Source organism: Lactuca saligna, chromosome 6 (genome assembly GCF_052625555.1).
Source record: "Lactuca saligna cultivar CGN05327 chromosome 6, ASM5262555v1, whole genome shotgun sequence".
NCBI classification, from domain to species: Eukaryota; Viridiplantae; Streptophyta; class Magnoliopsida; order Asterales; family Asteraceae; genus Lactuca; species Lactuca saligna.
This window is the reverse complement of record NC_136422.1, coordinates 147,382,079-147,397,152: the sequence shown is the minus strand read 5'-3', so window position 1 is coordinate 147,397,152 and position 15,074 is coordinate 147,382,079. Positions and strand designations below refer to the sequence as shown.

The 15,074-nt window shown below is 34.3% G+C and overlaps 1 protein-coding gene across 1 annotated transcript; it reads right to left on the bottom strand.

Moving 5' to 3' along the window:
* Positions 1–11,575: 11,575 nt before the first annotated feature.
* On the bottom strand, positions 11,576–14,162 carry LOC145000408 (vacuolar-processing enzyme-like). The gene is made up of 8 exons (XM_078959631.1): positions 14,052–14,162; positions 13,234–13,390; positions 13,044–13,129; positions 12,743–12,942; positions 12,568–12,616; positions 12,300–12,503; positions 12,019–12,207; positions 11,576–11,925 (listed from the first exon to the last, which is right to left on the bottom strand). The coding sequence occupies exons 1-8, from the start codon at positions 14,145–14,147 to the stop codon at positions 11,743–11,745; spliced, it is 1,164 nt and encodes a 387-aa protein (XP_078815757.1). The 5' UTR covers positions 14,148–14,162; the 3' UTR covers positions 11,576–11,742.
* Positions 14,163–15,074: the final 912 nt, after the last annotated feature.

The following is a 15,074-nucleotide window of genomic DNA, read 5'->3' as shown; positions in this document are numbered from 1 at the left end:
ATGGAAACCATACCCTCACGAGTGCACAAATCAAACAGTTCAAGTCAAATCTCCAAAAACGTGCAATCCGAGCTACAAAATTTTACCACTAAGAGTCGATGATCAACCTTGGCCATAACGAATTCTTGCAACAACTGTTCTTCGACATTGGTTGGCACGAGTCCCTAGCTCTATCCGCACGCACATACAAGCAACCCACACTTAAGTTCCTCTCTACTTATGTGCGGGATAACAAGGAGGAGATGCTTACATTTAGACCCCAGGGTCGGCAACACCGACTCACATATGACACCCTCAACACAATCATGGACACATACGATAGCCACAACACCGACATCTATAGTTATCAATAGACCTAATTCAAGAGCTTGCCCAAAGTAGAGTTTTGGACTCAATTCACAAGTCTTCCAAACTACAATCAAAGTTGACAAAAAGATCCTTACATCATCCATCTTTGTTGGAGAATCACCCACTGAATCCTTTCAACTTCCATCTTTTCTCATCATGAGTTGGAACAAATCAACACAGTTGAGCTCTATTTTCTCTATTGCATGATCCATCAGCATTGGTCTTTTCCAGATTTCGCCACTTTTTCTTGGATAAATGTGACAACATCTGCACGAAGACCACTAGCGATATTTGCATCGGAGGTTTCATTACCCTAATTGGTTTTGGTGTGGGCCTTCAATTTCCTGAGTCTGAGTATGTTCCAATGGATGACTCACCTCTCTACCTCCTTGACTTCATAACTCTCACCTGGATGGAATTACTGATACCTCATCCTACCCATCATAACCATTTTTCTTGGCTCAATCATGTCAAGGAACCAATTTACATCTTGCCTAATCCTAGCATCTCCGCCTTTTCCACCAGCGACCCCAAAACTTGGTTCTTGCCTGAAGAGTTACACGATGATGATGATGAAATGCAAGTCTACAATTCCAATGCTGGTAGTCCATTTGAGGCCGAAGACCATTATGACCTCCCGATCCAACAATTGCCACCACCTTATCATGATCAGCCCTCAGGATCACACTTTCAGCCACAACATGAGTACCACTCCTATCAGGAACACAATGATCCTGATACCAAGCACAAATTCCCTCTTGATATCTACAGTCAGCTTGCTTCATTGCGCCTCCAGGGAAACCAAAATACAGCAGCCATTCGCCGCATCGAGGAGCAGCAAGCTCGCACCAACAACTAAATGGAGGATCTTTGGTATCATTTTTAGCCCGAAGGCGGTTACCCCCCTCGTGGGCCTCCTCCACCTTGATCCCGGTATGATCATTCCTTACTCTCATCCTACGCGTTGAGAACAATGCTTAATTTTAAGCTTGGGGTGAGGTATTCTTATATTTTAATTTTTTATTGCATTTAGGTTGTATATTATTGCATTTAGAGTAAGTCATTTAGGTCATTCATAAAAAGTGCATAAAAATTTCAAAAATATTGCATATTTTGTTTCCTTCTTTTCTAATTTTCATACCTTTTAGATACATTCTAGTTTAAGTCCATGCATTTTTGTTCTCTCTTGTCTTCTCATCCCTACAGGTACCATAACACCGAGTCATAAGTATTAAATCATAGATTGGTCCTGGGTCTTGATATGAAATTCCTTGTATTTGAGATATGGGACACATTTTGAGCCTCACATACAACTTTAAGACCGCTTGTGTGGGGGTCAAATGCATGTAGCTTGATTGGGTCTAGGTGCGGAGGAATGTGGTTGGTCAAACCGATGTGTGCGAGCAAAGATTAGCCTGGTATGGTTTTTGAAGACATGAGTCTTGTCCAAGCCTTGCTTAGTTAGATTCTCACCACCTTTTTAAGACAGGTCATCATTTTTCTAGGGGTCTAGAATAGATAGTTAGATAGATTTTGCTTATCACACCTTACATTGAGGTGCTTGATGAACTTTGAAGTAAGTCCCCCAATTTACATCTTTTGGGGCCAAGTTTTTCCGTAACACCCATTTTTGAGTCACATCCCACCCTTTTTAGTTGATCTTGGCAAATTGTCAATGATCATTAGGTGTTCATGTTAGCCTCCATCCTATATTATATGGTGAAATTCGTTAGACCTTCCAAGAAGAAAAAAAATGAAGAAATTGGAAAAGTGAAGACAAAAAGAAGCAATGAAGAAGATTAAAGAAAAGCAACAAAAACAAAGAAGAAAAATGAAGAAAAAGAGCAACACAAAAAGAAGAATAAGAATCCAAGTTCAAGACCTATGGTTTATTATGAAAAAAAAATAAGAAGACAAAAGATCAAGCAGCAAAGAAAACTGAAGACCGAAGTTCAAGATTGAAGATTTAAGCTATTAGGTTTAGGTTAATTAGATTTTTATTATTTTATTTTTATTTTTGATTTTGGTGAGAAAAGGTTATGACGATGAGACAATAGACTGGAAAGGACAGTACAAGGGAGAAGCCTCTGAAACCGGATGTTTTCCCGGCGGCAGTGCTGCAAAGCCCTATTTCGTTATTATACACTTTAGCCTGAAAAATGTAGGAATCATAGTGTGTGAAGAGGCGCCTTTCCTTCATGCACTATGGTTTGCATTGGTGATTCAAAGTGCCCCCACTGGGCGCATCCTCTATTTCCTTTGTCTTGCACACCACGTCCATATCCATTCGGAATCTATTCGCCCATCAAGTGGTTGAGAATGTGGTTTATGGCTTTAAAGCGGGGAACATTTTGACGATGCGTAGGGTCCATGAAGGACTAATTCTGACCATGTTGATTGATGTTGACCAAGTTCTATGGTATCTTTCTTTTTCTCTTTTTAGTTTAGTTCATCCCGAGTTCATTTTAGTCTTGTTATAACTTGAGCACAAATTAGGTTTAAGCTTGGGGTGATTTGATAGTTTATTTTATTTACTTTTTTATAGTTTACTTTAGAATTTTTAGATGTTTTTATTATTAATGCATTATATATTCTTTATTTTCTTTGTTATGGATCGTACCGGGTGCTTTTTATTTTGCATAAGGTACTTTACAGGTTTTCGGTGTTCGTTGCGGTTACGGGTTGATTGGAGACAGGCTTAGTGGGCTCTCGAGGCATTGTTGGGCTTGGCAGATCCATAAAAGAAGATTTGGGCCTTAAGAGTTAAAGACTTGGATATTTTGGGCTTGTGAAGATGGGTCATAAACTTTTATTTCGGGCTTGGAGTATCCATTTTTTGTAGCTAACTGATGATTGGTTGGTTTAAATCACATGGATATGGAGGGGATCAAAGGAATCTTTGGTAGTGGAAGGGTGGAGTGGAGGAATGAAGGGCCAATAACATTACAACAACACTTGCGCGAGTGGATTTTCTGTCGCGTAGGTACTCGCGCAACTGCCCAGTTTGGGCATTTTAGTTATTTGGCACACCATAACCTTGGGGGATCAGATCTAGCAGTCATGACCTCGATTTTACACCATTGGAGAGCTGAAAAAGGCAATTTTGGAGCTTGAAACCCGTTTCTTTTCATCTTTCCAAGTCATTGGTAGTTTCTTTATGCAATTAGACTTTTGTGATTGTTATTTTGTTGCCATGAGTGGCTAATTTCTCTATATTGGTTAACATTGGTTAAAACCATTAAATGTTTGTGGGTTTTTGAAGGATTCATGCTAGATTATCAATTATCTTATGTTTATGGTTCTAGATCACATTTCTTATGCTTGTTTAATGCTTTGATCATGAGCTTGGCACTTGGATGAGCTATTGTTAGTTTATTTATTTGGTTTTGCATTGAATCATTGAATTAACTTAGAACAAGGGCTTTATGATGGTAAAAATCATCTCTAGTTTATGAATCATAGCCCCTTTATGGATGTGTAAGCATTGACATCCTTTAGGAATTAGGGATTCTTTTTTTTTTCTTAAGGCTAATTAACTTCTTGGGTTCAATTGCCTCAATTAAACTCTTGATCTTGATTAAGAAGGTGTGTTGTGGGCTTCCCCAACCTCCATACTACCTAAGAGGAATCTTGGCATATCATGTTTCATGATTACTATAACCAAATTGGGATGAATGATAAGCTTCATGTTGAATCCTAATGATAAACACACAAATGTTCATTGTGTTGAATTGCCTTAGTTAACCAACTCTCTCCAATATTTGAGCATCCCACTATCTTGCTTAATTGCAAGTTTTTTTTAGTTATTCAAGTCTTTTAGTTTTCAAGTAATCAAACACCCTCCATTTAGTTTAATTGTAGTTAGTTAGTTTATCTACAATAGTTCTTTTAAATTGTATTGGTGATTGAATACGACCATTCCCCTAAGGATCGATACTTCTTTTTACCATTATATTACGTTTTATTTACAAACAAAGGGTGTAATTTGCTTGGTGGACTTGACATCCCACCAAGGATTATATGATCTGGAAAATTTTAAGTTGTGTCTAATTTCAGACAAGATTCAAAGTAATGGCCACACATGGAACTGGAAGAAACAACAGATGAACGCTGAGACGTCTGCTGATTTCTTGGCTTTTTGTTCGTTACTTGCAAATCTCAACATAACACCAGCAGAGAATGGACTAAACTTCACTTTAAATAAGGATGGTAGGTACACAGTTAAAACTCTAAGGAAACTGATGGACTCAAAAATCGTAGCCCCTGGCAACAGTGTACAAATTAACTGGTCTAAAGCGGTACCACTCAAGATCAGATGCTTTATATGGAGGGCGATCCCAGATAGAATCCAAGTTGCATCAAATGTGGAAACGAGAGGTGTCATATTACAATCATCTATGTGCCCTCTTTGCAAAGAAGAAAAAGAAACAGGTGAGCATTTATTGATAAAATGCAAGATAGCGATGGAGGCGAGGGATTAGATATTAAAATGGTGCGGCATACCCACGATGTCTTTCAACAACATGACAACATTACTAAATTTCACGGCAAATTGGGGCAACTGTCCCCACAAAAAAGAAATGTGCAATAAAGTTATATATGGTTTATTATGGTTCATTTGGATACCTAGGAATAATATGGTGTTTAATAGCACGTCTCCTGCATAGATTGCAGATGATCTCCCAAACATATTTGTGGTTCAAATATAGAAATACTCATGCTATAAATAGATGGATTGATTGGAACATATCTCCATTTTGTTAAAAATTGTCATATTTAAGTCTTCTTATACTTTCCTCATGTTCTAGCTACTTGCTATCATGAGATCTTTATAATATATTTGACGACCTAGCGGTTAATAACAGATAAATATTCGGTTAATAAAGTCAAATAACAGATATGTGACGACCTAGCGGTTAATAAAGACAAATATTCGGTTATATGGTTATAAAGGTAAAAATGTGAAGTTATTTGTATTTACAAATATTATTTTCTACTATTCTTTTTCCCACGAGTCCATACACCTCTATTAAAATAAACAAAAAAAAAAATTTGTTGGCTTAACTGGCTTCATTATTAGCTTGGCTGATTAGTGGAATGTGGGACCGGAGTAAGACCAGATGAATTATGTCGATTTGGACCGGGGTTGAATTCTGTACGTAGCGGCTGTGGTCTGGCGTGGACTTATGTTTGATAATGGTGTTGGTCCATGGTGCCACGGTGGGTCAGAGGTTAGTCCATGGCTGCCACGTGGACTGAAGATTAATTAATTCATTTATGTTTTAGTGGGTGCTTGTGCGTGCAGATAGGTTAATCAAAGCTTTTACTTTTCTTGTCTGGTCCTTGGATTAAGGGTATGGTAGGTGTCTTCTTCCTTCATTGCTCTTCCCCTTCCCCTAACTTTTTGCCCTTTAGTCAACCCAACAATCAAATAAAGGTTTTGCAAGATTGGGTCATTTACAAAATCTTATATAGAGAAAAAAAATGAAAATACAGGTAAATACATAACTAATTTTTCAAAAAATAACGAAAGTTAAGTAAATTCGAAAATGTAAATTTTCTGAAAAATCTTAATATTTTACTTTAATTTACGAGAGCGTTTCAAATTAAAATTTGTTTACGAAAAAAAAAACAATTTGACCATTTTTTTCAGTGTTTACAAGTTTCATTACTTACTCAATTCCATTAACGACTTATTATTTATCATAATTTATGAATAAGTTTCAAACTAAAACTAAGCGATGATTTCATAAATTTTATTTATGTAACATATATATTGTCGGTTTTAATTCCTGATCAGAACGACTAGTTATTAAATGAACGGATGAGATGAATATATTTAGTTGTATAATATTAGTTTAATTTATCATAAAACTTGATATCATGATGTATTGTATATATATATTTTTAACTATAAAATATAAATAATTACAGAAACTAGTAACAAATTGGTCATTTTTTAAGTTTAGAAAAGGTTTCAAGTTGTTTATCTAATCTTATGTAACCCAATATATATCTCATAAGTTTTTTTTTTTTTTTTTTTTTTTTTTTTTTTTTTTTTTTTTTTGCCAACACACATTTTACCGGTTCCATTGTTGAAATTGATACATAATCATAAAAGAACCGATGAGATGGATATCAAATTTTACGATAAACATAACATTATATAACCAATCGTATCAATATTATCAACCCATTTAATGATTAAGCGTCTAGGTCAACCATGAAACCTATAAAATCATCACTTAATTTTTGTTTGAAAAATATTTGTAAATTATAGTAAAATAATAAGACTTTAATGGAGCACAGTAAATAATGATGCCAGTAAACCAGGAAAAATGGGTCAAATCATCATTTATAAGAGTAATTCATGTCTTTTCGTAAACAAATTTTAATTTGAGATTTTTCCAAAATTATAGTAAAATGTTAGGACTTTTCTATATATATATTTCATTTCAAAAATAGTCAACAATTTTATCATGGTGATCAAAACTAAAACCGAATAAAAAAAATTGTTAAAAAGGCAACAAAATGCAACTGAAAACCGAAAACGATGCAATAAACAATAGTACTACGAAATTAATTTTCGCAAAAACCGAATTTATTGTTATGTTAGGGTTTTTATCTAGAAAGTGTACCACCAAAACCCAACCGCACCGCATGCATAAACACAATAGATCACAAATTTATATTATATAAAGTTATATGTACTTTTAAAAAAATTAATAAATTCTAATATATATTATATATTAAATTTGATGACAATTTATAAGTTTATCACTTTGTGTTTGTGAGTTGCTAGCTTTTGGAACCACTACGGGCTATAACTTACAAGTTACAAGTGTAAGTTAAACAAAAAATGAGTTTGAGACTATCAGAGACGAACCCAGGATTCTGTAGTAGGTGTTGTCGGTCCGTAATAGGTGTTGCCGATCGATAATAGGTGTTGCCGATGACATATTTTATACTAAAAAAAGAAAAAAAAATTGAAAATTTTGCACTACGTCAGGAAAAACTAAGTGTTGTCGGTGCCACTGTTGGCACCATACTAGATCCGTCCCTGGAGAGTATTGGATGCAAATGAAGTAATCAACGTTAAAAACTTGAAATCATGATTTCTAAAAATGAGGAAACGACATCATGACATATAATCATAAATCTTCACATGAACATTATGGTTAAATATAAAAGGGTAAATTACACCAATCGTCCCTCGTGCATGTGCCCAAAAGCATGTTTAGTCCCTATTTTCAAAAATTAACTCGGACCGTCCCTCGTGTCATTAAAAGTTGCACGCTTCGTCCCTAACAAATTATTGTGTTGCGGTTTTAGTCCTTGCTGGATCTGAAATGACTATAATGCCCTATGTGCATTTGTTTTCCATTAACTTTAATGTTATTATTATTATTAGTAATTTAAAAAAGAAAAAAAAGGCCCCTGTCCTACCTTCCCACCCACCTCATCGTCTCCTCTATCGATATTTCTCTTCCTCTTGTCTCTAACCTCTTCTAAGAAACTCAAAACCACCATCCTTAAACCATCACTGGCAGCTACTCCCTCCGACGACCACTCCCTCAGGTGGCTATTCCAATCATCGTCCCTAACCTCCAATGAAACTTCTCTCTACATCCATCAACATCTAAAGCCACTTACAACATTGTCATCGCCACTTGAAAATGTTGATCTCTACCTGTAAGCCATCGTCACCATCTTTTCGCCATCTCTTCGCCGGAAACCCTAGACCTGTAAGCCATCGTCACCATCTCTTCGCCGGAAACACTTGAAAATGTCGATCTCTACCTGTAAGCCATCGGCACCATTGTCTCATATCTACACCATCATCTAATAGATCGTCAGCTCCTTGAGTTTCGAGACAAAGAGGAAGGAAAGGGAGGGGAACGACGATGCCTGGTGGAAGAAGAACAATGTCCGAATAGATCACATCAACTCTCCTCACTGAAACAAATTTTGGGATTTTTTTTTCAAACAAGTTTGGGGAGAAACCAACCGGAGTTCCAGGTTTCAGGTTTCATGGCAATGGTAGGATAAGGGATTGAACGCTTGGTGTCCGACCACAGTGTTTCTCATATCCTTTCATCTCTCTTCTTCATTTAACTGATTTGTAGATCTAGGGTATGGATTTGGGTTTTGTTTTAGGGTTTAATTCCAGGTTTATTTTTTATTTTTGGAGATGAATGGTGGTGTTTGTCGGAGTTAGCTGGTGGCCGGAGGTGGCTGGTATCAGAAGTGACTGGTTGTAAGAGGTCGTTGATGGTGAGAAGGTTCGGAACCAATTTAAGTGGAATTTCCATTTTCTAAAAATTATACTTAACAAAAAAAATAGTATATAAATTATAAACAAATGAAGAATAAATGAAAAAGAAAAAGAAAAGGGCAAGATAGTCATTTTATATCTGCGAGGGACGAAGCATGCAACTTTTAACCAAATGAGGGACGGTCCGAGTTAATTTTTGAAAATAAGGATCAAACGTGCTTTTGGACACATACTCGAGGGACGATTGGTGTAATTTACCCAATATAAAACCTTAGTAGTAAACATAAAAGTCGCACCATATTTTTGACTCACTTAATAACTAACGTCAAATCGATACAAACCAATACTGGATGGGAAAACTGCAAAACAAAACCAGTTAAAACGATACCCAATGGTTTTCTAAAGACAAAACCACACCTTGTAGTGTACGGTTCAGTTTGGTCCAAAGACCGCACTATGATCACCTCTAAATTGTGTGAAATGGTCCTAAGTACTAAGAAGTGAGTTTTAATGGATTGGATAGTTGTAATTTTTTTTAAACCGTTTTTTCTAACATTAAGAAAAGCTCTCGACTTATCATCATCATATAGGATAAAACAGTAATTCAAATAAAATTTCTTGAACTTTTATAAGTTTAAATTTTGATAAACCGTTTATTTTTTAATGTTGATACAAGATTTATCAATTAACAAACATTTTCGCAAAGTGACATGCACCAAAATGTCCCTACCCACGACCAAATGACATCCTCTCTCTCTCTCTCTCTCTCTCTCTCTCTCTCTCTCTCTCTCTCTCTCTCTCTCTCTCTCTCTCTCTCTCTCTCTCTCTCTCTCTCTCTCTCTCTCTACACTAGCACATGATTTAGGCATTAGCTACTATTCATGCTAAAGGGTAATTTTGCAAAATTATTATGAGAAGGAAATTAATCAATATATACGCAAAATGGGTATTTTGGATATTTAGTTCCTACTTTCTACATACTATTATTTTTCCAAAATGGGCACTTTGCATTACAAAAGGACATTTTCAGAAGGTACGATGAGAAATGCTTTTTGGGACATGTGAAATGGCCATCTTGAAATTTATCAGTGTATTCAATTTTGTTTGTTTTGATTGTAACATAATAATTAGTGTTTAAAAGGCCAATTGAACGTTTTAGGAGTCCTGAATAAAGCCTCAAATATTGTAGCATGATTATCATAAACAAGTCATGCACTTATTAGTACGGCATGCTTTAGATATTGGCTATACATGCCAGCACTAACATGGGGGCTCAAATATTGCCTAATAAAGATTTTATCGCACATGATCGATTTAAATTTACCATAGAATTCTTCCATATTACTAGATATATTCTGATTTGGGTTGATACTAATCATCCATATAATGACTCCCTGGATAGGACACAAGTTCTGGTATAATGTTTATGGAGTCTCCTTTCAATTAGAAGATTTACATTCATCCATTTTTTGCAATAAATTCCTCTATGTATTGGAAACTGATGCACTCCGTGTTTGTTTACTACATATGCTATGTGACTGACTGACTGGAATCTTAGGGTGGGCGAATAAATTCCCTAGTTTTTTTTTTCGTAAGACTCGTATGTATAAAAAAAAAAATACAATTTAGTGATTTCATACATTTTACTTTTAATCGTTAAATTTAAATTAAACTGAAGTCGAAAATTATATTGTTGTAATAATATTTCAACAAATTATATGTATAATATTTTAATTTTTTTAATTGAACGTAATGAAATGTAAATTGAATAATTAATAAACTTAATATTAAAATCTAAAATATATTACTATTTATAGCCAAATCTAAAATAAATATATACTTTAATTACTAGCAAATATTTAAGAAAATTTAATTTAATGTTGATATAACTTACATTTTGTACAAAAATATATGAATATGTTTGTAATAAAGTTATATTACTAAATTTTATTTTTCCATTCACGTTCATCCCCCTATTTACTTTTTATTTAGGGAGTTTGTTTTTATTATAAAATATTATCTTTTGTATTTATTTATCCAGCAAACATTGATTTTCTCCCCGATTATAAAACTGGAAATGTCGCATCCAATGATGTAGACGCTTTTATTGTGAATAAAAAACAAACTGGATTAGATTTTGTAGTGTTTGGTTTAGTTTTCTAGTTTATAATTTTAATTACATTTAATTTTACATAACTAAATATAATTATAAATATATAAATATATAAATGATAAACATAATAATTTGCTTTTTATTACAGTATGCAATTGAGAACAATGTACGATAAAGAAAAATGGTTTCATCCATTTTTTTTATAAAAAAAAAAAAAGAAAATCATTTAAAGACCAAAGAGTTAAATAATAAAAAATAAGAGCATGCTTGTTTAGTAGAACCGAACGAAGTTAGAAGTTGGAATCTGATCGGATCTAAAAAGCCTACAATCGGTCCAGTATTTGAAATGAATATATTGATTTTTTTTCCAGCATCGAATTAGTTATTTCCAATTAAGCTACTAAGGGTCTTTGTTTTTCTTGACATTTGTACTCGTTTGATATGGTTTATACTTAGATGGCTTTGTAATTCAGCTTTCTCTTAGTAATTAGTATACTCGTTTGATATGGTTTATACTTAGATTTGGATGAAAACTTATTTTTCTTTTTTCCAATTAAGCTACTAAGGGTCTTTGTTTTTCTTGTCCTTTGGGGTCGTCTGGGGAGCAGAAGAACAACAAATATATTTTACCTTTTTACATAGTATTTAGGGTAACAATCTTGCTAAGTGGGGTCCATGTACCCAACGCAAATCATTATCGATCAGTCACATGCATATTATATAAAATTAAAATGCATAAAATATTCTCATAACTTTTAAATATTTATCCGTTTAAAAAAACCAAATTTTCTCAAACCTAAAATATAATCCTTGCTCATTATTGACGTTTTTTATTCTCTTTTTATACCATAATCATAACCATGATGAATTGGTTATGGAACAAGAAATATCATGTCGTAGTTTGAGATTTCTGTTAACGATTTTTATTCTCTTTTTACAAATGAAAATCTCGAAATACACCAATTCTTCATTCCTTCTTGATCGAAGGGGTTCTCTCAGGTGTGCATCAGGCGCTATAACCGAGAGTTGCAGGATTCCATTTCCCCATGTTATACGAGCTACATGTCGCCTCTGAATCAGCGTCCATGGCATCCCTAGTAACTCCACTGTTGCAGAGGTTAGCGAAAGTTCGTGTATGCTTCATGCCATATTGAGTTAATGATCCACAATGTGTCTCAAATATTCGAACCTTAATCAATCAGAAGTAGAAAAAGTTAGTAATATAGAAAAATAACTTAGCAAAAGCATGCTAAAGTGAATGACAAATGTATTCTTTTGTTACCATAGACTTGAGGCATTCCCAATCATCTACCAGAACCGATCCTTCATCTCTCACTGACTCTTCTCCGTTGCCTAATAAATGGCCTTGGATCATATCGACACTACTATCTAAATGCTCCCTATGTGTTCTTATTTCCTTGATTTTCTTCAGTAGTTCCTTCTGTTCTGAATTATCTGTTGATCTTTTATACTGTAAAGAGTATGAAATTATAATATTAATACATTACTATAAAACCATCAAGTCCAGTATCATTGTTTTTCATTAAGTACGCATATATATACCCTTTGCCACATTGAATAAAGATCTGCGTCTCTTTGGTTAACAACATCCATGGAGCCCAGAGATTGAATTGGATTGGCAGAGAAGTTCGAAGGAGTGGAACCTTGATAAACGGAAACAGTCTCATTGGTTATACTTAGAGTACCAAATTGCATCACATGAGATCCCTTATCCGAATAATTACTATTTAAAGTCCTCGTTTTCACCTGCAGAATGTATAGACAGATTATAATTGATAAAGAAAAGGAAAAGAAAAATCAAAATACTAACCTTTAAGTATTGTTGTTCCAAAGTTTCAGTATTCAAATCTTGTGAGTCACTAAGAAGCAAAATTCACAAACAATTACAAGACTTTAAAAAGAATCACCTAGCTTAAAAACTGTCGTCTTTTGAATGTCAATTCATCCGCCATTGAATATAAAAACAAGATGCATATATTATATACCTGTCTTCCATCCATGAAACACTGAATAAGTCACCTAAGCAAACGTCGTACTCTGGAGGAGGAGGTGGGTTCATATCTGGACAATATGTAGCCCAACCCAACTCACTTGGATTCGTTGAAGTTATTACATATATGTTCAGATCATCTGGCAACAGACCTTGCATAATACTTCCACTATCACACGCTTCTAAGTATATCACCTACATACGTTTATTTAATTAGCACATGAATTATTATTCGCATTATCAAATTTAACATCTCATGGTGTGATAAATGGATACCAATTAAACTCTTTATTTACCATCTCATCATATGAGCCACTCGCATGCTTTGTTTTCAGAACTTGAATGAAATCATTAGCGAAAATGTAAGGCATGTTGGGCATCCCTAGGTAATTTATAACACACAAGGATTATGTTAATATATAATCATGTTTCATTTTTGATTTTTGTCAAGAAAATAAAATATGGAAAAACAATATTAATTAATACCAAGGGTTCCAGGACCACCATGGTCGGTGTAATAAACAAAGATTCTATCGTTTGGTTTGCTTGCTACCACTTTCCCGCTTCCTCCTGTCACGCCTGTTGTGTTGCCAAGAAGCACAGCGTAGAAATTCGCCGCAGTCACATTTTCACCCGTATAATCCTAATTAACATGATTTTATAGCTTGCTTAATCAACAAAATTACTTAATTGAATCCAACATTGGGGTTATCTTATTGAAATGTATATTTGTAGGAATTAGGGAAAATAACACAAATGCACTACAAACTTTCTAGGGTTTATCCGTCCCTAAAGATTTTTATCGGTCTTTAGGGATCCCTAAACTAGGATATGATCTGCTTTTTTAGTCCCTGTCAACCTGTAATAACCGGTTCAATGACTTTTAACATAAAAAAATAATAATTCATATTCTACCTCTATAAAGCCAAAAAAATAAGTTCAGGGATGAATACGAATTGAGTATGAATAAGCTTTAGAAAAATAGGAGAGTTTTTTGGTACGAATTTATTCCTAACTTATTTTTTTTGCTTTATAGAGATATAATATAAGTTTTTTTTTTTTTTTTTTTTTTTTTTTGGTCTAAAAGGTCACTTATACGTTGACATGACTAAAAGAGCATGTCATATCCTATTGTAGGGACCCATAAAGCCCGAAAAAAAACTTTAGGGACTCTACAGGTAAACTAGAAAGTTCGATGACATTTTGGTCATTTTCCGTGTGAATTATTGCTAATAAGTGACAGAATATTTTCTATATAAAGAAGCAACTAATATGGATGTGTAAAAAGTTGGTGGTGAACATACCTTGGGTACACCAGCGTAGACATCTGAGCCGTTGGGACTGTTAATTAATGTACCTGGCCTTGGATTGCTTGGGTCATTGGCAATATCATCGTACATAAATACAATTATGTTTTCATCGTTCAACCCACCACGTTTAAGTATTTGATACGCATGACAAACATTTGCCTGAATTGGAAACACATATAAGATGTTATATTATCTTCTTTTTGGTTTTCGACTCTTGTTTATCGGACAATTGAATTGAATTGTGTTTCATTCTTATACGCACTCAGTACATAAAAAGTTTAGATATTGATCACCTGATGGCGATAATTTTGGTATCCACTTGATCCAGCCACAAGAACTGCCCATGTTGTGCTATTGCCTTGTGGCTCATTAACAGTAGAACCCAACGTTAGTGTATTAAACAAAGTAAGCCTGCTAGCTTGAGAGAAGTGCACTACAAGTAGACTCAGTAGTAGCAAGTTAAGTTGGAAAGTCTTGGGCCAATGCGCCATATTGTGAGAGTGAAAGGATGATAGTTCAATGACTTTACATTTTCACGTCTATATATATAGTCAAAGTTTTGCTTAGGTTTTGGCTACCCAAAAAAATCTAGCTGTCCAAAATTAATGCTTTGAGGTTTTTGACAAACAATTAGAGACAAAACATTGTATGCATTATTTGACAACAAGATTAGAACGTTAATGTTAACAAGGGATGAAGATATCAACGAAAATTTTGTCTTTTCATGCATTGTTACCAAAGTCTATTCCGAATTCAAGAAAAATAGCACAATGGATTAGCCGAGAAATCTGGCAATCGATATGTGATAGGAATAACAAATCCACATCAAGAAACGATAAAAAAATATTGCAGTACGAATTACCGGAGGAATATGCTGCTAGAAATTCCATTGTGTTAGCAATGACTTAGCACGGATTTCAATATTAAAAGATTTACTTATATTTTGACAGATCATCAAGGAAAAAGAAATTTGTTACAATGTCGTTGCTAAAAAAAATCATTTCGTGATGAGTTAGT

Bases quoted from the DNA above. Each gene is read 5' to 3' on its own strand.
- LOC145000408 (XM_078959631.1), bottom strand. From the start codon at position 14,147: ATGTACGATGATATTGCCAATGACCCAAGCAATCCAAGGCCAGGTACA. The intron at 13,391-14,051 runs GTATGTTCACCA...CATGTTAATTAG, and splicing joins TCTACGCTGGTGTACCCAAG to GATTATACGGGTGAAAATGT. The intron at 12,208-12,299 runs GTATATATATGC...TACTCTTTACAG, and splicing joins TTTATTCAATGTGGCAAAGG to TATAAAAGATCAACAGATAA.